The sequence below is a fragment of the Mycteria americana genome, chromosome Z (assembly GCF_035582795.1).
Source record: "Mycteria americana isolate JAX WOST 10 ecotype Jacksonville Zoo and Gardens chromosome Z, USCA_MyAme_1.0, whole genome shotgun sequence".
Taxonomy (NCBI): Eukaryota; Metazoa; Chordata; class Aves; order Ciconiiformes; family Ciconiidae; genus Mycteria; species Mycteria americana.
The window spans coordinates 42,241,450-42,268,496 of NC_134396.1; the positions used below are offsets into that span (position 1 = coordinate 42,241,450).

Consider the following 27,047-nt stretch of genomic DNA (forward strand, 5'->3'; position numbering starts at 1 on the left):
AATTGCTACAGTATGACACTATCTTCTCCTGAGAAAAGGAATGGAGAGACCACTGTGACAGCAAAATTATTTTCCGAGATCAAAACTATTAGTTAAAGGCAAAAATCTACACAGTCTTATGCCACAGTATTTAAAGTTATTAGATTTTTTTAAATAGACATTCACAGAAGCTCCTTAATCGGTGCTTGTTAGAAAAACAGAGGCAGCTCAATAGGCAGACTGTATATCAAAGTTATGAAACAGAAACCCATCAGCATAGACTTAATGTTTTTTCTCCTATTAACATAATTATTTCCTACTCAGTAAAAATGAAAATGACATGTTAGCATTTCAAAAACACAGGAAAATGACCCTCTAGGCTTTACATGACTATCAAAACAAGCACCGGTACTTTATTTGCAAATTATTGTGCATGAAACGATCGACTCAGCAAGTTTACCAGTCAACAAAGTGTGTGCTCTACCAGTTATAATCAATTTACATGTAATGATATGTCTAAATATGAATTTAAATGAGTTCTTGTCATTTCATGTTGATCAGCTGCTTTATCATCATAGATATGGACAGTGACCATAGTTAATGTTGCAGAAACAGCAGAGCATGCACAAGTTTCGTGAGCCAATGGTAACCAAACACGAAGAAATTTGTTTTCATATAAAAAAAGACAGCCTCTGACTGCTAAGCCATGTTTATTTTCCAGTCAAGTTAACAAAAATACTTTCTAAGAGGTTATTTCCAAGCATTTGCTATATATGCCGTGTCCACAGCAAATATACAGTATGAATCACAACAGTTTTCTCACCTCGTAACCTACTGGATTTCTCTTTCAATGTATGAAAAGAACCCTGAGGCTGCCACAGAATAAAGAACATTTCAATATCATCCCTGTTGTATATAAATATACATTATTAGGACCTGCAAAAGGAATATTCTGGAGATTAAGAGAATTCTAGTTTCTTTAACAGCGCATTAGTTGCATCCCTGCACAACAATCTTTAATACAATCACCAAAAATTTAAAATAACTCGGGCAAGTGAAATAAAGTTCCTTCACAGCAGACAGTGCTGATCAGATGGTATGTTGAAAGAATGCAAGACAAAGCCAGGTTTAACATACAAGAATGCATAATTAAAGGCTGGCCTTGAAAATGTCTTCATTTAATACAATTAAATGAATATAATGGCAATGACTTCATCAAAAGGATGCCATTATGTGCTAAAGTTAATTTAATTTTACTTAGAATAGTGTAAGTCAGATAAATAAAGCTTAACATTTTCCAAACAATAATCATTTTCATTTCCCTTAGCTTTATTAATAACATACATATTCAGGTAGAATACTCAAATATAATTTTTACTGATATACAGAATCATTTTAATGCATATTTGGTACAATTTCTTATTTTTGGTGTTCAGCAGTCGCTTTTGTTTTGATAAAATGATACAGCAGATTTATACTTAACATCACATATAGGTTTTGTCTATATAAAGAATTTACAGAGCTTTTTCAATTGTGGAATGGTATGTTTCATATATATGAAATTTTAAAAATGCTGCATGAACCTGTGACCTTGCCAATACACAGATCAACCTTCAGAAACTGTAATGAGCATGAGTTGACACACATTTCTATCTGGGCCCAGTACAAGTATGGACACATTCAAAATGTTGTAACATCATTATGATTTGCTTTTACTTTGGTGGTTGTGATATTCCAGGTGCGGATGCAAAGTGCACCTTAATGGTCCTCATAGCAGTACTTTTATCCCACTGTATTTTCAAGGCATCAGCTTCTTTTATTCTCCCTTGTAGCGAGGAGGTCTCTTCTCCTTAAATGCAAGAAGACCTTCAATTCTATCTTTTGTTGGAATAGTCTGCAATGAGCAGAGTAGCAATTAATTACTGACACAAAAAACAATACCAAGAAAAATATTTTCATACAAATCCTAGTTCTTCAATGCATCCAACACGCAACATATAATACAACAGAAAAATGAAAACTAGAATGTCTAGTCAGATACAGGAAAGTACCAGACACTTCAAAGGCACAATGTAACACTGAGAAACAATTTGGGAGAAGGAGGAGTATCTTGTCTCCAAACAGACGACTGTGAGAAACTCTTTAGGGCTTGTTTTTGAATTTTTGGAAAACTTTTTTTTTTTTTTTTGTGGGGGGGGGGGGGAGTAGGTTATTAATCAGATGACCATATGTTTTAAATAAGCATCTAATGCTGATACTTCTATTTCTATAATCAAAAACTTGTCTCAAAGTCCAAGAACATACAAACTCAACTACATCATTCCCATGTTTCACTGGCAAAGAGGTTTGTCTCGATTTTCTGTTGGTTAACACATATGCCATTAGTGGCACATGTTAGTGAAATGCCGTTCATGTTATTTCATGATAAACCAAAACAAAGCAAAAGCAAGGCAGTTCTTGGACTAGATGCACGGCAGTGTATGACTGGCTAGGTATATGGCTGGTAGCGCTTCACTACTTTCACCCTAACAGTGTTGGCAGGGAGATGTTTTTGTTCTAAACTACACCTCCTTCCTTAAATTCCTTACAAAACCAGAGTAAGTAGAAATACAGTGCCAAAATATTTGTAGAAGAAATCATAGAGCAATTTCTAGTTGAATTTCTGCACGTTTCGTAACAGGCACCAACAAAGCCTGTTTTCTGGGTTTTTTCATGTAATCATAGTTACATACCTGAGCGTAACAAGCTTCTTCAATTGCTAAACCTGTTACTAAGTCGACCTGAGGAAAAGAATACAATGTTTTTTAAAAGCGTATTTTTGTGTATTTATTATATAGTATTTCCTGACAGCTAACTTAAATACTGTGTCTCCATATGCCACGTACTAAAACACTTCTGCAAAGTTCTTCCACACTACTTTAACATAGAAATGTGACACTGCCATGTGGTGAGAGTGGTTAGTATTTCTGTAACAGCTTCCTTATTTGGCAATACAATTAGCATGTAATACACTGTCAAAACAATGTATGTTCTTCACGACAAATCATCTGGACTAAAACCCATTAGCTATTTGCACTTTGTAATCATTTCATTTACTATAGGGGAAAAGATTTAATGTACTGCATGATCATTTAAAAACTGTTCTGAAACAAGTTTATCTTCAAAATGTCATATAAGAACATGATGCCATGCCACAAAATAAATATAAATTCAAGTTTAAAGGGATTTAAAATAAAAAAAAGAGGCCAATAGCCATCCTGCATCATCACCTAGTTTTAATAATAACAATTTTTTCTTTGTGAGCTGGTGGACAGCTGAAAAGGCTGAATTTTCCCCTCACTACTTCTCTGCCTGTCTTACGCATCAGCTGCTGCAGAACTTACCAGCTCTCCACATCGCCACTGAAAGGACTGTGGCTATGCACCACAAGCAATTTGTCAAGGGGAGATAAGCTATAGGATAGATTACCAAAGGAACCTGTGAAATCTCTGCCATGGAAGGTTTGTAACAACAGTTCACATGAACATTTGGCTTGATGGGTTTTGATACAGTAGATCTTGTCTTGGGGCCTCAAGATTGAACTAGATGATCATTCAGAGTCCTCCTAACTCTATTGTCCCTAATTCTATAAACATCATGATATTGACCTTTCAGTCCACTATACCTGGTAGCTAGATAATTTAGCCTGTAGCATTTTGAACCTTGGGTACCACTGAAATAAATCTTGAATTCCATCACTACTTGCTGTGGAAACCTAACAAGCATACTCTTTGCACAACAGCATCTGAGTTTGGTTCTCAGGCCAAAACTTACTGGTGGTACGCTTTGCTGAACTCAGTTATATCACTGGTTGCTTTTGAGACTTTAAGAAAAAAAGGACCATTCTTAAATTAGTCTTCTTGGATTCAGATGTTGCATGCGGTGTGATGCTCTTTCCCTTGTCCCAGGCTGAGCTATAAGGCGTCCTGGTGCAGAGTTTATGAATGTGCTTAACTTTAAATATGAATAGTCCTGCTGAGTTCAGCAAGATGATTCACAAGCCTAAAGTAAAACACATGTCCAGACATGTTCAGGGCTGGATTTTAACGAGCTTTAGAGCTAGGTCAATAGTGTTCAAGAAGGAGTGGCAATCAGAATCAAATATGAAATCAAACTCCAGACATAACTTTAACACTAACCTCTATTAAACTATTAAAAATAAATAACATGCCTTTTGGCCTTTAACTTTATTAGTTACTAAACACTGAGAGCATTGACAGACTTGACAGAGTATGACTTTGAGGTTTTCTTCTGCCCAGCATTTGAAATACAACTTGTTCATAGTAGTTTCTGTTTACTTTCTAGTGTTAATAATTAGCAGAGTGCATTACTTCTGGACAGACATGAAGTTACTAAGCCTCGTTACAGAAATCAGCATCAACTCTAGTCTCAGGAGTCTAAGACATAAAAAAATTGCATTTCAAAAAATTTTAACCAGACAGATTTTGAAAGACTGGAAAATAGATAGAAAAAAAATCACCACAGTAGACCTGTTGCCAGCCTGACTTCCGCTTACTCTTACGGAAAGTACAGATCCTTACCTCCATTCCCTGATTGATGGCCAGTTTTGCAACTCTCATTGCTACTGGTCCCTAAAAAGGAAGAAAAAGCTTATTTACTTATTATAAAAATCTACAAGATTATGCAGTGAAGAGTTGGCACATCAACGTTCTTATATTGGGACCTTCTAGACTTTGGACTTCTATTAAATTTATAGTAAATAGGTCAAATATCCTAAATTACATCACTATAGTAGACATTTGCTTCCAAACTGATAGTTTCAATATTGAGAAAAAGTGAAAGCATACTGTTTTCAAAAGAACCTGATTAAAGCAGTGTGTTTGGTTTATGTTTCAAAGGTGCTGAGCATGTCTGCTTTTGTCAAGCTTGCTCAATTCCCTTCATAACAAGGCTCAGAACAGCCACCTTAAGAGACATCATTACAGGCCTTCGCAAGGTCAGTCTTATGTCCCTATTATCACACAATGGAGACACGTGAAAAGATGTGATAATGACATAAAATGAACGGATGCAGCTTCAAACCTAAAATACGCTACTGCAAAGCCTGCACTGGTCAAGTGATGACACTCTCCCGTGAGTGACTGAGGTCCCCAGCGAGCAGAGAGACTTCCACCCTCCTCCTCCAATGTGCTAGACATCTTTGGGAATCGCCTCAGTCCTGTGCCTATCCATCAGCATCAGCTCCTGGATGTTCAGACATTGCTTTAGAGAAGTGGCCTGCTGCTTTGGAAAAAGCCAAATGCTTTTGAGCTGGTTCCAATGCGAAGTCATAACTATAAATCAACCTTCCAGAATCACTGTATGTTAAAATTTTTACTCCTATGAGGGTGTTCAAGACACAAGTAACCAACGTTAAATGCCATATTTAATCTCTAACATTTTCCATTTTGAATGAAAAATTTTAGCTGTTACACTTGTGATCCAATAAAGTGGTTTACTAATTATTTTCTTCTTCTGCCTCCTATGAATTTGCTAGCTGGGACCCTTCACGTGAAAAGCAGGTTTATCACAAGCTCCAAACTCACATTCCTACTCTCAACAAACAGCTTGCCGTCTACGGCAACAGGGGAACAGGTAGCAATCAGCTAACACAAAGACTACTGTAAGGGTCATACTTAAACTTCTTACTAAAATTTTCAAATTCAGCAAGTCCCATTTCAATTCTTTTATGAAACACAGAGACAGGATGTCACTTAGAATGAATGTTAATAAGAGCATGTTTCTTTCATCAAGCTTATACACAAAGGACAGAAAGCAAACTTTCCACTAGTAAATGGGTTTTGCTTTAATACTGAAATTACATTCAGCTTTACGTTTTAAAAATAAGAGTTACACTAAGATACATCCACTTTCATATGGACCTTTTTGCCTCTCTTCTGAAGTATTCAACAGCAACAGAATAACCTATTGAGATAATTGCTTTACTAAAAAAAAACCCCTTACACTATTTTTTTGTTTAAAACTTGAAAGTCAAAATACGCAATACACAGACCATATCATGACGATACAAGGATTGACAGTTTTTTTGCTCCACTATGAAATAATTACCAAATAACACCACTCAATACACGAGACAGAGAACTTCTGATTGCTCTCCACATAACTAGAATGGCTTTTTAATACATAACTTCATGACAGTTTTTCTTAATATGGCTAGTTCTTTTTCAGCTTTAATGTTTGGTAAAAACTAAAAACTAAAATCAAAATAATTTGTTTTACCTGAGGTAAAAATTCTCTTGCCAGAGCTAATGCTCTTCTGTATGCAGCATCCCCTGCTTCATTCTGTTCTACCACATGGCTAATCAATCCTATTGATTTTGCTTCCTCACCATCTACAACACGTGCAGAGAAGATTAGTTCTTTTGCCAAAGACACTCCAATTGTGCGAGGTAATCTCTGTGTCCCCCCTAAAGTTTGGAAAAAGAGAAGATGCAAGTATTAGTTTCCCATCCATTTATACCAGAAATGTAGATGCCTTCTTCAGTTCAAATATTTACATTTTTTATTCTATAAACAATTATATGAACCTACAGAAATTAAACTATCAAATACATTCCTAAATGCCTTCTTCAGTTTTGAAACTACATCTAAAATGAAATCAATTGCTCTGTTTCTTAGTAAGACATGTAAATAACTGAAAAGAGGAAATATTAATAGTGATTCTGTTCGATTACAGACAAGTAACCTTATTCGTATCAGCCAAAAACTGAAGAAAAACTACTTGCCAGTAATTACCATATGCAAAAACTCTGCTTCTTTTTAACAATCTGTATATTTTATGATATTAGTCATCACAATATGAACACTGTTGAAGAACTATACTCAAAAAGAAGATATACTCTAACAAGACCGTAGTCCATGCTAAAATCTGCATATGTTAGGGTCAATAAAGATTTGTATGTAAACTAAACTGAAACCACTAGACAAGTTCTTTAAAAAGTCATGGTTTTGTCTCTTCTGACTTCCATATTATTGTTGAAATCTTAAAGCTTTATTACAAAAACTAGGGAAGGACAATGGCAGGTGTGGATCAGCAGAGAAAAGCACCTAACTTTAGTTAGCTTTTCTTACTACGTTAAAAACTTATTTGGCAGATCAGCATTTTCAGAAGGTCAATAAGCAGTAACTACATTAACCAGACATGTGAAGATTGCTTAGTTGGACTAACAATTAACTTTCCAGAACTGACAAACAACGAGAATGTGGGAATAATCATTATCAAAACTGAAGAAGTAGACTCAAATCACAGAAGCAGTTGTGTGTATGAATTAAAACAGTGGAAATGGCCTTATCCAGGAGAAAGGATTTTGAAAATATACAAGGTCTACCATTTTGACATGGATCTGAAACAAATATTCAATTTATATAGACAGTCTGTAAGTAAAAATTTCTTTCCAAATAGCTATTTCTGCAAGAGCATGCTAATATATTCAAATGTAAATATATGTATACATGCAAGAGGAATATTTATAGGAGGTGTTCAAAGGAAAGCTGTACAACACTGGATAAATGTGTGTTCAACTAATATATAATAGATTAATTTCCACTAGATAACGGTGGACTAAGGTAGTATTTTACTGAAGCCTTTCAGTTCTCTTACTAATGTTTCCTGAAAATACTTTAAATACATCTCTGAGACAAATAAACTGACTGGAAACAAACAAAAAGTTTTTGGATTCAAGGATTCAGCTTTCAGCTATTGTTTTTTATTAATCACAAGCTTCAGTACTACTGTATTCCTTTTCATAAAATGCCTTTGAACACATTACATCATACAAAAATGCAGAAGGTTTGGGGGATTTCTGCCTTGTGCCTTTCTAGAATATTATAAAATCATGATCTATAACAAAAACTGAGATATATTTTCTGGGCTGAAACTGGAGGAATTGGAATAAAAGCTTACAAACATAACAGTTAAAATAACATTTGTAGAACAACATTAGTAAATACAAATAATGTGATATTCTCTATGGTCCTACCACTCTGAGAGGATTTTAGCAAGACTGTCCTAATGGTCAAGGGCAACAGACAACAGCAAGAGGAACTCCTGTTCAATAAATTCTGCTAATTCTGCTAGTTGTACAGCTAGCCAGTGATAGTGCTAAGGGCAAAATTTTGCTAACAGCATAATTTAGAGAAAGCCCCAACTCTAGGGCATTGTTATGAAAGGTGGGGAGGGGGTGGAGCAACTAAAACAAAATCCCTTGTAAAGTACCACAAACCCTGAAGCCTAAGCCTTCCTATTAGCCTTGGCTGCCTCGCTGGTGAGATTCACAGAGAATGACTAAAGCTGTAGCTATCAACCTTTATATCAGAACTACATGCCATAAAAATGTGAGCCTGCTGCTTCTGATACTGAGCTGTACCACCATTACCACAAACAAACATTTACTGGCTTTTTTGTTTTAAATACTGAACACGTCTTTTAATTTCTCACCCAAAGAAGGTGTCACACCCTAATCAACATTTATCCCTATACACATTTTAACTGTGCATCAGAGCATAGCAAATATCTACCCTGATTCTCTTTAATAGTTTAGTCATAAATTATCCATTTCACCATAGTAATGGAATCTAGAAAAGCATCAGGTTTGGCTTTTGATTAAAGAAAACTATTTGTCCAAATCATAAGACCTGAAACCATATGAAGCTGAATTTACTGATTCCATCTTCTGCTTCTTCCTTGCTTGCTATGCCTAGTATTTTTTTCTATTTTAATTATCTCCCCTTCCTTTACTGTTTTATCTCTTCTATTACTGCTTTTACCAGGAAATGTTGAAAACAAAATTTAATTGAGCAACAATATTTCATAACTTTGACCAAACAATGGATATGTTTAAGCATGAAACAGTGTTTATAGATGAAAAGAAGTGTTCTTGCCAGTGTCTTACACAATAATGATTAAAGAGCAAAAAAAGCAGACTATAGTCTATGTTGTTTGGCTGCCTCCTACACTGCAAAGCCATTAAGCAGAGGAGCATATTCTTTGATTAATATTCACAGAACAGAAGCCAACAGTTCAGTGCATCAATCATATATATTCAGTAGCAGGAATAAGATATATGCACACACAAAAGCAGTAAGACCCAATTAATCAAATGCAAACAACACACCAAAATACGTCCAACACACCAAAGTTACATCCATTTATGAAGAAAAGACAGCGAGTATGCTGCAGATAGATGTTCTGTTTTGGTAATACACAAAGAACATATAATGCCTGCCAACTACAATCAGAGCTAAAGGAAGTAACACCCAGTCTTCAAAGACATTACTTAACCAAGGCATTTCATCTAAATGTAGAGCAGAATTTGATGGAAGAATACTTGTTTCATCTTCACAAATTTAATGACATGTTATTTCAAGGACTAGTGATCTGGTATTACTCACTGTGTTGATAAAGTATTTGACATACAGTTGCAATGTAAATGCGTTCTTATCTGGTATATATTCAATGTTGTAATAATTGTAAACAGCAGTTTTAGATGACACTAGTTCATGTGAAAAGATACAGTAAATACAAGACTGCTAAATTCTGGTACAAAAATTGTTAAACAGTATTTTTTTTCATTAACAAATAGTTGATTTTGTATGAATATTTATTTACTGTCAGTAATTCATCAATTACAAAATATGTACACAACTGGTTTGGATTAAGGGAATTACGTGATAAATTCCCAAGAGTATATCCAACAAGATGAAGCAACTAGCTTACTGGAAATAGATTCATCATTCTGGCAGAGAATATCTACAGTCAGTAGTTTCTCATAGCTGAAGGCTCTGTCAAAACATATTGGAAAAAATCCTGTTCTGACAAAAAATCCAAACTTTAAGTCAGTAATAATGCTGTTTATTAAGTCAAGTAAAAATGAGTCTTTCTGTCCTATCCTTTCTATCACGAGCTTTATTTTATTCGTGTTAAATTGATTTAACTGACAGGTTTCTAGATTTCTTCTTTTAAAGACTACTGTGCACTTCTAATGTTGTATTAACAATCAATGGTGAAACCAAAGTCTGTCAGCCACAAACTTTCTAGTCATTCAAGTCAAATACATCCTTGTGATTCTTTTGCAGAAAGCTGTAAGGAGTAGATTTTTCTCCTCTCCATTGAAACTCAGAAATATACAATGCAGAAACCTGCTGTTCATAACACCAAATCCTTAACAATATGAGCCCATAAATAAACTAACATGGATAAAATGATTATTTTAATGCAATACTTTTCAGTCACGTAAGTCATATTTTAAAAGTCTGTGTAATAAACATATTTTTCACTTTTAAAATACCTGCCATCCATTGCTAAGTTAAGCGATTTTCAAAGTATTAAACACTCTAAAAACCTAAACACTCTACCAAGACAATATTTAACACCAAGTTTCCAACAGATTATTTCCCAGATTAGGCCTTGGTCCTGCAAAGTTGTACATGTTTTAGCTAACTTAAATTCATGTGTAAATCTTTATGGGCTCAGACATCCCAAATCCTTTCACAGAAGAAAACATGAAGAGCCCTTCACCGGCACAAACTGGATAACCAGATAACCAACTAACAACTGAAAACAGGTTAGACCAGCAAAGACATCAACAAAGATGCAAGTGACGGGGTGAAAACGGGATGGAGAAGAAACGAAACACATCATCATCTCTACAAGGGGAAAAAAGCACTGAGCTGACGAAGAGCAGGTGGTAGGCGAGGCCACTCTCATCTCTGGCCATATAAGTTGTTGTTTGGAAGGAGACTGGAGACCTGAGCAAAGCCTGAGACAGTGGCCTGAGGCTGACTCAGAGGTTGCCCCGGGGTCTGTGATGACTGAGAAGAGAAGTTATTTGAGTGAGATTTCATAGCAGGCTGCCAAAAGGGCTCATGGAAGCCTGGCTTGCCAGGCTTGCTGAAGAAAGCCCTGCAGGAACGTCAGACACAACCCTACCTGAGGTCAAAGAGGCAGGATGACCTGCTACCTACGCCAGCATGGCAGTGGCAAACCCCAGCTCCAAAACTGCCAACTTGATTTGCAAATCAGTCCTTAATTTTCACAATCTGTTTTATTCACCTGCGTCTGTGGATTGATTTATTTAAAAACCTATCTGAAAAACGCCTAGAATATACCAAACCACCATGCGTGGGTGCCTTGAAGGTGGCAGCCTGAATCAGAAGAATGTAGTACTTGGCTTGAAGATATATGAACACGTATGATGCATGAGAGAAAATGTAAATACACCTTCAGAATTCACTAGCAGTTAAATAATCACAGCTTTTGTACATAAAGATGAAATCGTCGGGTAATTTAGAAAAGCTAATTTATTTTCAAAATAAGTGATCCCCTTGTAGATTGAGAAAGATAGAAGATGGTTTCTCAGCAGACGGCTGCATACGTGAAATGAATGGAACCAAAAGAATCCATCTGGAAACGGATTTTTATAAAATGGACTCCACTTCAAAAGGGATTCTGCATCTGGTGTAAGGAGCTTATTCCACATTTCCCTCACAAGCATGTTACAACCAACTGCATGGACTCCACTGTCAGACTAAACACCTCTTGGCAAGCACAGATCTGCATTACCACCCATGGACTCCCAGGACTCACATTATTAGCAATGCACATACTGACAACCTGCCTTATTTTTTTTTTAACTGAAATTGAGGAAGAAAAGAGAAATGCCTAAGGCCTTTAATCTACTTATTAACTTTTACTTAAAGGTATATAAATGAAACAAGCAGGAGCACACACAGATATTTGGTAAGGCCACATGCCTTCCTATTACTCCAGATAGGAACTTGGTCTTATCGTCATTTGGGAATGCAATGACAGAAAGTGAACTTAAACAACATTAAAAAGTACATACACATTAAAACATAACTCATCTTGCTGCAGATAGAAATTAATGGCCCAAGAGAAGGCATTTTCCAGTTTCAAAATTACACCCACACATTTATGAAGTCATTACTCAGCTGTAACAACAGGTAGGAGGTTTAGACCAGTGCTGCTCTGTATGATCATACTTTACAAATCATGTGGGCTTTATGAGTAATATTAGGTAAAAACTTTTACTTAACTTGTATTTTAAATAAATAATTTTATAGTCCCATGTTCTTACAGTTTGGATTGACTATGACAGCTAAAATTCGATTCATGTGAAAATCAGGACAAAAAAAACAGACATGAGAAAAATTATCACCATTACTTAGGGCAAGTGAAATACAGAAAAATAATTACCAGAGTAGTATCCTATTTTTATTTACATTTTGAATGAGATCAAAGTCCCAAATTGGGACAATTACTTTAGTTTTTAATGGACAGAATTTAAATAAAGAAACAACAAGCAAAGCAACTATTAAATCTGAAGTCTTCACTGCTTATGAGCAAGTGACTTGAATGTTTTCCTCACTTCAGTGCTCTCCTTATGGAAATCTAGCATTTTATTCTTCCACACAGCAAAGAAACCCATCACTCTGCTAACTCCCCAAACCAATTCCTATTCCTAACCCTATTCTTTCTCCCATCCTGACTACTATCAAATTAATCTGCTTTCAACTGTTCCAAAGTAATGGGTTTTTGAGAATTTACCTCTGAAATTATTCATCCCTGAAATTCTCTGACTTGAGCAGCACTAAAGAAAGGAGAATTGGCTAACAGAATGGGAGCCCAGGGAAAACAGCAAAGTCAACGAGATTGTAGGAGGATACAACCCTGCCTGGTTCAGCTGTCACATCCCAAGAAAGCAGAGTGCTCTCTCTGCTGATAAATATATCTAAAATGAACTCGTACATATAAAACATATTTTTCATCTTCAGTAGGATGTCCTCCCAGATGAGGCAGCCATACACTACAGCGACACTGCACCCAACCTAGTCTGCACGCTATAACAGAATGTCTATAACATTTTACAGTGCTTTGAAAACACAGACTCTACCAAAAACCTGACCAAATCGTTCAAAGCTGGTATGCATTAATCTAACAATCTGCAAGCCAAAAAGCAAACTCTTCAGTAAATCAGAACTTAATTCTGAGATACTGTCTGATATTCAGAAATACTCCTAACTTTTTCAGCTTGATCTGTCAGATTTTGTAGCGCTATCTAGGAGTGCCAGAACGTCATTCTGTTCTTTTTACTTCCCAAACTGATCCTTCTATTTCTTATTTTACAGTAATAGTTGATATGTGAAGAAATAATCACCTATGTTATTAAAAATTCTGTAAGTCACATGAATAATTGAAATGTTATTTTTATTTGTGCATGTTAATTTGTATTCTGAACATTATTTGCTATTCCTTGTAAGTGTATTACCTATCTGCAAGAACAATTAAAAGTTATATTAGAAATGAACAATTACAATAAATTCATCACGAGTGTAAATACAAACATGCATTCAGTCTATGTTATAGGATATTCTCCATGTGCTAATTTTGATAACATGGATATTTGCATGCCTAGCTTAAAACAATGAAAGATTCAGTTTTTTCAGAGACACAAGCAGCCTTAGAGACTTCAGCTTCAGGTTTTCATGCCCAATACCTCCAGACTGGCTATCAAAATACTAAAATCAGTGAACTGACACCTAAGAAATTGCAGTTTAAGGGATCTGAGCGTACCAGGTTAGAAGCCTATGACCTGGGCTGGGAGAGAAGCTACTTTTGCAAAGCCAGGATTATCCTTTACAGGCTCTATAGAAAAATTCTATGTTCACGATACAAATATGATTCAGTCACTACTCAGCTATACTGAGAGCAGCAGATACCCGCCAGACCAGGAGGATAAACCAAAAGACCAGGTATTCAAAGACTGAAAGATTACAAATTCAACATAAACAAAAGCAATAGGAAGAAGATCCATTAAAAATTTTCACTTTAATATGCATATAATTTTGTGTAAAGGTATATAACAACTTTAAATGTAAATCGGATAGATTTTCTACCAGGACAGTTCCTGTGCAACAGTGGACCTACCCCAATAAGCGCAAACTAGCACTTTAACATTTTATTGTTTGGGATTACTTAGATGGTTTTTGTTAACAGAAAACTATAGCTTTTCCATCACCTTCTGGTCAATTTGTAATTCCTCAAAAAAACCCAAAGGCCAATAACTGACAGGAAATCAACAAAGAAAGAGATTAAATAAGTGATTATTCCCAGGCTGTAGCTGTCGTACTGTTACAACACTAAGGAAAGGAATTACATTAAGAAAACACCTTTTATATTCCTCTCACGTGCTGCTGTGACATAGCAACACAAAAGAGAAGTCATTGTTTATAGCATGCAATGCAAAATGGCTGTATGCAATGGCAAGTCTTTCCCTATAGATGGAGAAGCTAGTGCTAATTAGATTCTTCTGTCACCTAATCACGCACAGATGAGTTGGCTTTCATGGACCTTTACAGTTTTAAGGATCAAAGAAATCAGGTATTAACTTTATTTTCCTTATATCCTACATCCAAATTTCAGGAAGAGAGAGATTTGGGGCTATATATTCAGGAGGTAATGAAGAAATTAATCTGTATCAGCAGCAAGAGCTAGGATAGTAGCTGAAAACGCTGCACTTACTAAAAAAAAAAAATCTTTTAATTAACGTAAGCCGTTAAGAATAGTTTATAACAAATGCTAAGGATCAACAATATAGGGAGCACCACACACTTCTCACTAGCTGGCCTCACCCTGCTCTTCAGGCAGGACCATTCTGATGTGAGAAGACCTAGCTGCTGAACCCTCTGTGCTTTTACGTGCAGCTACAGCCTGGCTGCTGCTCCTAGTTCTGGATCTCTCAAGGCACACCTACATGCAGATCCTTTGACCTTTCTCTGGCAGCAATCCACCGGCTTGATTAAAGTCAGTGCTAGAGCTCTCCCACATCCACAGCAGTTTAGGAACATTCTACTGAAGCCTGGAGACTTCAAAAGGTCTATTTCTGTGTAAGTCCTTCAGAGAATACATGGCGTATGAGTAAAAAACTAAAATAAAGAATTTATTTAGTAAATGACACTTTACCCTTGAAATCCAAAGAGAATCTTTAGAAAAATGGAATCTTTAGAAAAAGAGTAGACATGCTGAATGAAACCCCTTGTAGACTCCATTTGCCTGCAAGACTAGGAATTTGATGAGCAAGCATAAACCCACATCACCTTCTGGGCCTCAGTCTCTCTTCGTTTCTTTCTCAGAAAAAAATGTTATTTTTTAACAGAACTCCCATCTCTCTCTCATGTTAAGCCTGAGATGTGTTTCATCCTAAGAAGTGGCAGCCCTCTTCTCCAGCCAGCCTCGGTTGTAACATCTATTCTTCTTGCAAGTGGACCACTGAAATAGCTGAGAAACTGAAAGCCTTTATCACACCTCCGTTGTTAACCATAACCAAACAGGGCTGTATCTTACCATGCATGTATAATTTAAGGCCACACAGCAAGCTGTAGGTGTTTTGTGGAGATATCCAATGGAACACCAAAAGCAGGATAAACTTGCGATGTGTTAGCATGGCCGTTATTCTTTTTATGTTATAAAACCTAAATATGATTTGAAACAGTCTACATTGCTGTCTCAGTCTCTCTCATCTGGTTGCTTGTTCATGTACGTCTATTTCCTTGGGGTTTTTTAAAAGCCTAAAACACCATTTCTGGTGAAAAAAAATATTGTATTTAATCTGAAACAAAACATTTTGGTTTTACCACTTGATTTTGATTGATAAATTAGTTCAGCCACTGAACTGAACCTTCATTTTTTTTTAATAGTCCTACCTACACCTGAAAATGTCTTATTAAAGAAAATAATTTACCCTTCTTCTCCAGTCTGCTACTTGTACTCAAGCCATGTACTATTTCATACCAGTGAGAATTTGTGGCAAGGAAACCCCTGGTTGTTTGCACGGATAAAAATAAAATACAATCAATAAAAATGAGACTATTAATGTGATGGCGATTTTACATGCTACTCGCACTGTACATGTGGAGCATCACTGAGCAGCAGCAATTTTAATTGTTTTGCAGTGATAATCCCCCAGCCCCGGTAATACATACATCCTCCCCTTACTGGTTCATAATGGGACAGAGGGCTAGGTGCAAACCTGTGAGCTCAAGCTGGTAGGTTCAAATCCTACAGACAACCTCCCCCTGCTTATTAGACTAAACACAGTCGTGATTCCCCACAATATTCTGCATTAGATCATTTTAGCTCCCTAAATATGAGAGCAATGGTGGTTTCATGTAAACATGCTGGATGGGAAAGAGACAACTACTTCCTCCCCAAAGAACAAAGAAACATTTTCTGCAAGTATAAACTACATATAGGTGATACTCAAGGCACACATAAAGAAAGACGGGGTATGGGGAGAAAGAACTCTTTTAAGGAAAAACCACTGGGAAATCGAGTGTAAAGAGTAAGCCTGCAGTTGCAGGGAGCTGGAACAGATGACTGTAATTGGAAGCAGAGTTTCCAGTGACCCTGTGCAAAGCTCCTGAATTTCTTCTTTTTGTGGCAAGATCATCACTGTATTTCCTAGAAATGGGACAAATGAGGGCTTCCTTTAGCTTGGTTCTTTTCTAGAAACACCCAAAAAAAATTCTTAGGACCATCCAAATTCTGTTTGGAACACTAAATATGTTTTACCATTCTGTGTAATCAAGAAAGCCAAGAAACTTATTATAAGGACCTCACAGTCCCAAGCTGAAAGGAGAATTTAACTCCATTCATAATGAACTAACAAATAGCCGTTCCTTCTGGAGGGTATTAATGATATTAGCATATTGAGCTAGAAGGTCAAAATTAAACTAATTTACTTCATCCTCTTTTAGTTTGGATAATTTCAATTTCAGCGGAGTCATTCATATTTCTTGATGCCCACATGCAAAATAATGTTAAAAAAATGCATCAGGGTAGGCCTCTGAGAGACTGAATTCTGTTTCGTTTTTTTTTTGCTTAAAACACTCATGTCTATGTCAAGTACATTGCACCCTGTATTCCTATTTTCTTTACAGTTTCACAAAACTTACACAGTAAGAATTAGCTGTCAAGAGAAAACTCAGATTATCTCAGTCATCTGATTAACACTGGTTTCGCAAATCTCAAATTCATATTAAAATATAAAGACCATTAATACAGAGTTGTTAGTATAAAGCTACAAAGGATTAATAGCTTTTGGGGCATTTTTTCCTATAAGCTTGTTTTCAGTTGTGTCTGAGAATCAGGGGGAAAAAAAGTCATTCTTGGTCATAAACTGAAAATACATGATGAAAAATGGAGGTAAAGAAGGAAGGACAGGAATCTACCATTTCTGAAATTCAGAGATTTGTAATAGTTGGCTCGAATAAGTCTCCAGAGCCAGAGATGTTCTGCAAAATAATTAAGGAAACAGTACTTCATAAATCATTTTGTCCAACTTGTTTTGTGGTGAACTAACTTGTGCAGCTGTTCTTTTAAGGCGGACTACGCAATTGCCATTTCATTTGTTGAATCTTCTGGAAATTAAAGAAAAATACCAGACATCAGTGAATTCATTATGAGTTTGGAAGTGTTTTTCCTTTCTTACATAATACAGTCATAAATGAATATGAAATGGAAATAATTGGACACTGTACTATTATTCAGTAATGATGGACCTCAAAATAGGTAAACTATTCAATTAAAACCTGAGTTACAATATTCATACCCATATGAAGGATATATTTTTCATTTGCTTCAAATTTAATGTTGACCATAAGTAGAAAGGACTTAGTTTTTTGTATTACCTTGGCCTGATACATAGATCCAACTTACTTCAGGGTTTTCAACCCTGTGGCAGCTGAAAATGGGGCCACAATAAATTAGAAAGCTGTGGCCAGCTTCAATTTCAGAGTAGTGTTAGATGTTTCATTCATCCTTTACACTATCTTTATTGAGAGTTCAGGAGTCGGGTTAGTTGTGCTTTCCAAGAAAGCCATCGGTGTTCTATAGTGCCATGATGGCAACCATACAATAGAATTCAAATATTAAAGTTTGCCTTTTATACATTACCGTATAAATGATCCATGACTGTATTTTACATGAGTATCCTAAATTCAGTTACAGAACCTCTGGAAGAAATAAGTTTGATTATCTTTTTGACATAATGAATTGGTTCGCTTATTCTTTTTAGTAGAAAAAAAAGACTAATATTTTTGATCTTCTGTGCCTCAAAACCCTTGAATAATTAAATTTAATTATTTAGTAGAAACAAAAGCTAAGTCTAATATTTTTGATCTTCTATGCCTCAAAACTCTCGAGTAATAATATTTCTTAAACAAAGAAAGTATCCACTTGTAATATTCATAACTGAGTAGTTGGGGGAGGTTGCTGTTTTAATTTATGTATTGACACAAAAAAGGTAAAAACTTGTATGTGCTAACAAAAGCATTCCTTCCACCTGTTTCCTCCTCCTTAGTAACAGCTAATACTCTTACAGCTTCCCACGTGCAAGGACAGGGATTTTTTTTGATCAAACATTAACATTTTCAAATTCAAACCAACGCTCTAGCAGTACGAAATAGATTCAGTATTTTCAGTTAGCTCTGACACATCACATGCATATCTGAGAACAAGAGAAGTGAGATACATCAGAAACTGTTTTGCAACTTCTGTGGTCATTACCAACTCTGGTAACCACTACGTAACAGGCTAAATTGGCTTTTCTAATAGCAGAGGGGTGGAATCTAAGATGATGTATTACAGCAGATGTGGAAGTTTCTAAATTTACAAACCTGATTACACCTGTTACAATTTACAAACTACAGAAGAAAAGTATCTCAGTGTATCACAACCAGACTAATATGATTTTGTTTAAAAAAAGGAAAAAGGAAAAGGTAGAGATTAGTATTTTTGCTATCCACTTAACATTTTCTCTAAAAATGAAGGACAATCAGGAGATGAAGGAAGCTGCTGTTTGCTGGATTTTTACCTTGTTATTTAAGCTATTTATACTCTTTTGCTTCACAGGAGTTTCGGAAAAAATATACTTTTTAACATGACCACAGCATGGGTGTCTCATAGGTAGTACTGAAATTTATTTCCATAACACTCCTGCAAGATAAAGTATTATCACCTTCATGCACTTTTATATGGAAAAATGAATAATCATGTTCCCAGAACAAGGCTGAAAAATGTACAGGAAATAGGGAATGATGTTCATTATACAACAGGGAAACAAAACATACAAAATGTACATACAAAATGTAGCTAATTAAAGAAGAACCATCTATTCTACGAAGGAGGGTATCCACGAAGAAAATATGATGACGCAATTTTTCATGTTTCTAATATGTATGTACAGAGGAGACAATTTCAGTCATGGGGCATTATAGTGACAGTCAAACTTGTTACAGTTTTTCTGATAATCATTGGAAAATGTAATTCATCAGTAACTGAAGTATTCAGTATAAACATACTTGTTTTCATTGCATGGAACACAGGTGGGTTTCCTCTGAAAGCAGCTCTGTTTCCTGTCGGTTAACATGCATAACTCGTTTAAGTCCACCAGACTCTTCAGTCTGAGGAAGCTTAGCCATGAGGAGTGTCCAGTCCCACAGACTGCAGGATTAGCAAGCTTATAGCTCTGTGGTAGACTCACCAAGCAAAATACATTAGGTCTAAGACTTAAGAAGCACTAGGCTACCTGGCCAGTTGGCTAAAGTATACCAAGCTTGGCCAAAGTGGATGCCCAAGGCCATCAGCCAGAGGAAAAAGCTGGCCAAGGAGCCTGGCAGCTCTTCAAGGTTCTCCCAACAGAGGCCCCAGAATCCCTGGCTGCTAGATCAGAAGCTCCAAGGCCCCATTTAAAATTATTCTTAGGCTTTAGATGTGGAGTGGGAAACCTATTGTAAGAGGTAGGCAGGTTGGGTAAACAGCTGGCCAAGAGCCTAGAAGCCCACAGACTTCATACAACTGATATCTTTTAATTTTTCTTCATTTGCTTCTTACTAATTCGTGCCTTGGCTTTATGTGTCAAAAAACTTCCTATTCTTTTTAGCTATACCAGCTACCATTAAGTTCTTAGGTTTGTCAGCTGCCTTTATTGTTCACCACAAAACAAAATGGATTCAGTATATTATATACAGCTTTGTTCCCTCCTGAAATTATTGTCCATTTTGTCTCCCCAATCTGATTTCATTACGAGATTAAGCTTCCCTTGTAGGTTCAGCAGTTTAAGTTGAAGGTTAATAACTTTCCTGAGTTCTGATGATTTATAAGAAACAGGCTGAGGCAGCATTTCACACCATATTGCTCAAACTCCAGAAGTCAATATGAAACCTGTATATGGGGCTCAGGTAACACTAAGAGAGTCTGCAAAAAAGTAGATGTTAATTATCTCATGGCAGGAGGAGAAATAGCTAAATGCTACTTGGTTCAATTTTCTAGTACCCCCTGCAGGTTAATACAAAGGAGTAGCATTTGGCTTCAAAGTGAATGGCATATATATCCTGCCTAATTAAAATGAAAATAAGACCAAAGGTCTTTTATGTTGTTATTAATATTTAATAAAATATTTCTAAGCTTCTGTGTGAAGAGAATACCAAAGGGAGTCCTGACTGTATTTCACCCATCTCCTCAATTTCAGGAAATGATAATATCTTGTTCACATTCCCATAGTACCTACTATTATTGTTGGGGATTATACTTAATAGTCTTCCATGTTTTCACGCTTCCTCACATCCATACCAGGTTATCCTGACCACTCACACTCCTCTGGTCAAGAAGATAAAACGGACTGTTAATCTAATTTAGCTAGTTCAAGTACAAAGTAATCTTTTTAATGTAAATTAGGAATTCAAAAACAAATACCGAATTTTGTGACTTCTCTGCATTACAGTGTTATATTTTTCGTTTTCTATTGCATCATCTAATGATCTTGCGCTTTACACTATTGTGTAATCAGTTTTCATTTCACATCCATATTAATTTCCTTTGTATGATATAGTAGGGTAAGCAGATTATCCCAGGCCTACTTTTTCTTAAATCAAATGCTAAAAAAGTTAAAATCCATCTAGAAATTAATCATTAATTTAAAGAATCTTAGCAATACGATGCATTTGTATTTCTATTTACAGGCAGTGCTGGTAGGATCACCTTTATTAATCACATAAAATTTCCCAATATAAAGTGTTATTTTTAATTGAGTTTAATCGCTCAAGTTTTTCAATTGCTCTTCCCTTTATAAGTATTGCCCAGCAAGCAGTTCATATTGACAGGCTATTCATGTGGTTTTTTTAAAATTCAGCCAAAACAGGTCAGCTGTACCTAAGAATGAAACTTGCGGGAAAATGTGTTTTGCTCATATTAAAAAAGAAAAGAAAAAAAAAAAGCCTTATTTTGAGCCTCTCTAACATCTCTGCTTTGGAATACAGAGTTAATTTGGGTTGACATTGGTAGCAATGTCTGCAGAACATGTCATTTACAATCCACACAAAATATTTGGGCAAGCTTCAGTCTTTAAAAAAATCACCAGAATACAGGCCCATGAAATGAAAGAATATACAGAATAATGCATAAAGAGATGGCTTAAAATTTTGCAAGCTGTACTGTGCAGTTTTGTGCAAGACTGCATATAACGGCTAATTTTTGAGTGCTTCATTTTTCAATCACCTTCTTCCAAAATACATTTTACATATGTCTGTATAATCTCCTAGGTGTTGTCCCTGCTCTTTTTATTGAGGATCCATATAAGGAACCATATAAGGTATATTACCTTCAGCTGCAAGGTGCTGGATTTCTCTGCTGCTAAAAGATAACAGTAAAATTTTCCTACAGTAACACTGAATACCATGTAGAGTGCAGTGCATGCTGCAGTTGGGACTGCTGATGACAGAAGAGTAATGTGACTTGCAGGATGCTTGTACGGGAGCATTCTGAAATATCAGACTGATTTATATTGAAGTAAGAAAGTTCAATTTCAAAATGAATTAAAATAAATAAAGTTAAGTCCGTTTTAACTTAGAACTATTTGTGTCCACACAGGAATTAACACAGCTTAAGTAATATTTTAAACAAATAAATTTTAAAATTATCCCCCTCTTCCACCATTGATAAGCCGTTAAAAAACACTGGCTCCATTCCCAACTCTGTAAGGGACTGTGTTTTAGTGGGCACAGTCATTTCTGGTACGTCCCCATCCAAACATCATTTTTATGTACCATCTGTCCATTTGGACACTCAAACTGTGCCCTGCCGTTTTTCCCATTTGCTTGTTGACTGGCCAGCCCCAGTCCCCTCCCCAGCATTTTGGCTCTTCAGCAGGCTTTTCTCACTTCCTCCTTAGCTACTGGTTCCTTAACACCTTCAGTTCCTTTCAGTTCCAGGATCACCTACCAATTTTTTCTACCTAAAAAACTAATGCAACTCCTTCCAAATCCCCATTTCTTCTCCAGTTCTGCTTCCTTCTGAAGTCCAGTGTCCTGCTAAACAAGTCCTGAGTTGTGTCTTCCTTCCTCACGCTCCCTATGAGCCGTGAATCTCCACAAGGTGCTGGGGTGCTCCGCAGCCATATGCTGTGATGTGGTGGGCACTGCAGCAGGGCCGCGAGAGCACAGGAAAAGGCCTACAATTTCTGCCCTGGAGCCTGACTTCAGCCTCTCAATACAAGGAAATTACTGCCCCAGCCTGAATAAAAACAAAATAATGTCATTAGGAAGCTCCATAAAAATCTATAAACAGCATGTGGAAGACTCAACAACCTTTTTGCCTCAGTCTCCACTGGCAACCTCTCCTTCCACACCTCTCGAGTGGATGGACCTCAAGGCAGGGACTGGGGGAGCAAAGTCTCTCCTACTGTAAGAGAAGATCAGGTTCGTGACCACCTGAGGAACCTCTGGCCCTGCAGAGAAGGACCTGGGGGTACTAGTGGATGAAAATAAGTCTACAGGACCCGACAAGATGCATCCCAGAGTCCTGAAGGAACTGGCTGATGTAGCTGCCAGGCCACTCTCCATGATATTTGAAAAGTCATAGCAGTCGGGTGAAGTCCCTGGTAACTGGAAAAAGGGAAACATTGCACCCATTTTTAAAAAGGGTAGAAAGGAGGACCCTAGGAACCACCGACCTGTCAGCCTCACCTCTGCGCTTGGGAATCATGGAACAGATCCTCCTAGAAGCTATGCTAAGGAGGACAGGGAGGTGATTCGAAACAGCAGCATGGCTTCACCAAGGGCAAGTCCTGCCTGACCAACCTAGTGGCCTTCTATGATGAAGTGACTACATCAGTGGACAAGAGAAGAGCTACGGACTTTTGTAAGGCCTGTCACATGGTCCCCCACAACATCCTTCTCTCTAAATTGGAGAGAGATGGATTGAATGGATGGACTGTTCGGTGGATGGGGGAATTGGCTGGATGGTCACATCTAGAGGGTACTGGTCAATGGCTCAATGTCCAGATGGAGATAGATGACACGCGGTTTCCCTCAGGGGTCCCTATTGGGACCAGTATTGGTACTGTTTAGTATCTTCATCAACGACATACACAGTGGTATCGAGTGCACCCTCAGCAAGCTGGGAGACAACACCAAGCTGAGCAGTGCGGCTGACACGCCTGAGGGATGGGATGCCATCCAGAAGGACCTGGACAAGCTGGAGAAGTGGGCCCATGTGAACCGTAGGAGGTTCAACAAGGCCAAGTGCAAGGTCCTGCATCTGGGTCAGGGCAATCCCCTGTATCAATACAGGCTGGGGGATGAAGGGATTGAGAGCAGCCCTGCAGAGAAGGACTTGCAGGTACTGATGGATGAAAAGCTGGACATGAGCCAGCAATGTGCACTTGCAGCCCAAAAAGCCCATCATGTCCTGGGCTGCATCAAAAGAAGCATGGCCAGCAGGTTGAGGGAGGTGATTCTGCCCCTCTACTCTGCCCTGGTAAGACCCCACCTGGAGTACTGCATCCAGCTCTGGAGCCCTCAGCACAGGAAAGACATGGAGCTGTTGGAGCGGGTCCAGAGGAGGGCCGCAAAAATGATCAGAGGCATGGAATACCTCTTCTATGAGGAAAGGCTGATGAGTTGTTCAGCCTGGAGAAAAGAAGGCTCTGGGGAGACCTTATTGTGGCTTTTCAATACTTACAGGGGCTTATACGAAAGATGGGGACAAACTTTTTAGTAGGGCCTGTAGCAATAGGACAAGGGCTAATGGTTTTAAACTGAAAGAGGGTAGATTTAGCCTGGATATAAGGAAGACATTTTTTACAGTGAGGGTGGTGAGACACTGGAATAGGTTGCCCAGAGAAGTTGTTGATGCCCCATCATTGGAAGTGTTCAAGGTCAGGTTGGATGTGGCACTGAGCAATCTGATCTAGTTGAAGATGTCCCTGCTTATTGCAGGGGGGTTGGACTAGATGACCTTTAAAGGTCCCTTCCAACCCAAACTATTCTATGATTCCAAGGATAATGCTTAGTCAACTTTTGGATACCAAAACATATATCCTTAAACATAGGGTCCTCTGTAAAGTCCTGCAACCCTCCCAGACCAGGAAGTTGGTGGGTTGGTTGTTTCTTTTTTTTTAAATAGCCTACATTTCCATTTAAATTCCCACTAAAATTATCCTGAGAAAGTCACTTAGCATTAAAAATTTCAGCCCAAATGACTGGAACTTGTCAGTTGTATAAACCCATCCCGAGACCCTGGACTAAGGGATTCTTACACAATATGCACCTTCTTGGGAAGCCTCAGAAAAACAAGAGCTTTCACAAGCAAATAGCAGCAATATGCACTGAATGAAGATACTCCTATATACATATGTACGTATGTATAGAACCTCACAGCACTGGATCTCTGTGTTTACTTAATAGAAATACTAATCATCACAAGTTTTCCCATAATGTTATTTACATCTTCCCAGGGATGAACATATAACAGCCTGCATAACATATGCTACTTAGGAATACCACTTCATGTGTTTAAAAGTGTTAAAGTGATTGAAGACAAGATGACTAATGTAGTACAGTTTTTTTTCTTTAATACTATTCAATAGATGTTATAAACATGGCGCACAGATAGGTTCAGATGAACAGAAGGGGTAGAAACAGACAAAGACCTAAAAGCACATCTTTCATTAAGAATAAAAAGCAGTTACCTAGCAGTTCAATAGGCAACATGAAATCTGCCTCACTGCAGAGGACCTGCTGCAGGGATTCTTTTCCCATTAAACTGCACTTAAGCCCTTAAGCCATTTTTAAGTACCATATTAAATGAAGCCCCAGATACACGTAGCCCTGGCAGATTTTAAATGCTAAAATCTGTGACAATCTTCGTCAGATGACTCATACATGTACGGTTTTGCACATGTGCAGCAAAGCCAGTGCCTCGGAATTGGTGCACTTTCACAGCAGAGTTAGTTTGGTCATGTCAAATGAATCCAGCACAGCTGGTGCTGGACTGAATATTCATGTGGAATTTAGCCACATGTACTCAGTAGCCACTTTTCTAGAAGTTGAACAACCTGAGCTATCAAGCCTCTGAAAACTATTCAGATGCCAGAAAAAACACAGGAAAAGCCATGCTCTATATGCTTTTGTGTAAGGTCAGGTTCTACATCCTGTAATACACAACATTATCCACAGAAAATACCTGTTAACCCTATCTGTACTGCAATGAAAGCCACTCCAGAGCTTCAAGCAATGCCAGAACACTCACACCATCGTTTGTGCTGAAGTGAAGCTCGCTCCAGCTGAATTTCACTATGCCTGTTAGTCAAAGAGGTATTCTGAACAGCTCACTGTCTCGCCTGGGCTCTATTTTTTTTTTCCTCAAATCAGCTTACACATGCTGACCTGTAAGGCCACAGAGACAGAAAACACAGAGACACAAAACACAACACAAAAGAAATCTGATATAAACAAAATCAAAAGAGGATGTTTCAAAGTGAAGATCTTTACACTTACATCATTGATTACTGCATTGTATGAACTGCAATGCAAGTTTACCTTGAAAAACCACACTTTCTGCTGGAGTTTATTTTTACTTAACTAAAACCTATTTGAAATGTTAGAACATAAACCCCAAACTACATAAAAGAAATATAATGTTTACATTAAATGGTGTGTGAAATATGATCATATAGTTTTCCTTCTAACTCAGAATAGCTCCCAAATGTTTTTATTCCTAAATAGATAGTAATCACATTACTTTTTTAAACAATAACCAGTAAACCCATGCCCTCATCTCTTATATCTTGCATCTCAAGACAGATAGCAAAAAAGAGACTTTATTTCAATGAAACCACGACAATGAAATCTAGATGAAATGAACTGAGAGCTTATTAACTCAGAGTGTTCTGCTGAAACTTAGCAATTCTTCTCAGCATTTTATTCTGGTTTGTTGGTTATTGCTTTTTTTTATTATTATTTCATTTTTTTTCCATGGGGTTTTTTTTTAATCTTCTTATTTGCTGTATGTTATGATGTGGCAGGATATCATTTTGAACAAGTCCTGCCTGAAGACTTTTTTTAGGCCTACTACCTAAATTCTTAAAACACTCTATCAGATTGCTTTCTTCTGGAACTTTTTAATTAAACTGCTAAGTTTTATTTGTATTGATCACAGATTCATAAGATTATTTCAGATTTATTTTTAGTTAAAAACAAAAAAAGCGCTTAGGCAGAAGCCCTAACCTACAAACGCTTAGTTCATAATGGAAGCTCTATTAAATATTTAAAAGAATGGCATTGATTCCCAGTACATGGGCTTACACTGATTAAAAGCCTCTACAGTGACGTTACCAACCTCATTATCTGGAAGAAATTGTGTCATCATTCCCATTACTACCTGGTGTTTTCAAGGTATACGAAATAAGCAATAAATATTTACTTGTACTACATTTTGATGTAAAAACTTAAAACTTATTTCTAAATCTACCGCAGATTTTTTATTAATATAGCTAATTTTCTCAATGTATATTGGAACAAAAGATATTCAAGCTTATTTCTCAAAAATGAAATCTGACAAGTAATCAGTCCATAACATGCTTGATCACGTTTAAGATTTTGGGTGGGAAAAGTAACCAAGGCCTCTTCTCCTTCAGGAAAAGAAATTGCAGGAT

The 27,047-nt window shown here is 37.0% G+C and overlaps 1 protein-coding gene across 1 annotated transcript in view; it reads right to left on the bottom strand.

Moving 5' to 3' along the window:
• Nucleotides 1-1,287: 1,287 nt before the first annotated feature.
• Nucleotides 1,288-27,047, bottom strand: part of AUH (AU RNA binding methylglutaconyl-CoA hydratase) — a 108,880-nt gene continuing 83,120 nt past the window's right edge. The window contains exons 7-10 of the mRNA XM_075527045.1: nt 6,259-6,446; nt 4,560-4,610; nt 2,712-2,759; nt 1,288-1,873 (exon numbers count right to left, since the gene is read on the bottom strand). Coding sequence (XP_075383160.1) covers nt 1,796-1,873; nt 2,712-2,759; nt 4,560-4,610; nt 6,259-6,446 — 365 coding nt within the window. The 3' untranslated portion in view covers nt 1,288-1,795. The remainder of the gene's footprint in view (nt 1,874-2,711; nt 2,760-4,559; nt 4,611-6,258; nt 6,447-27,047) is intronic.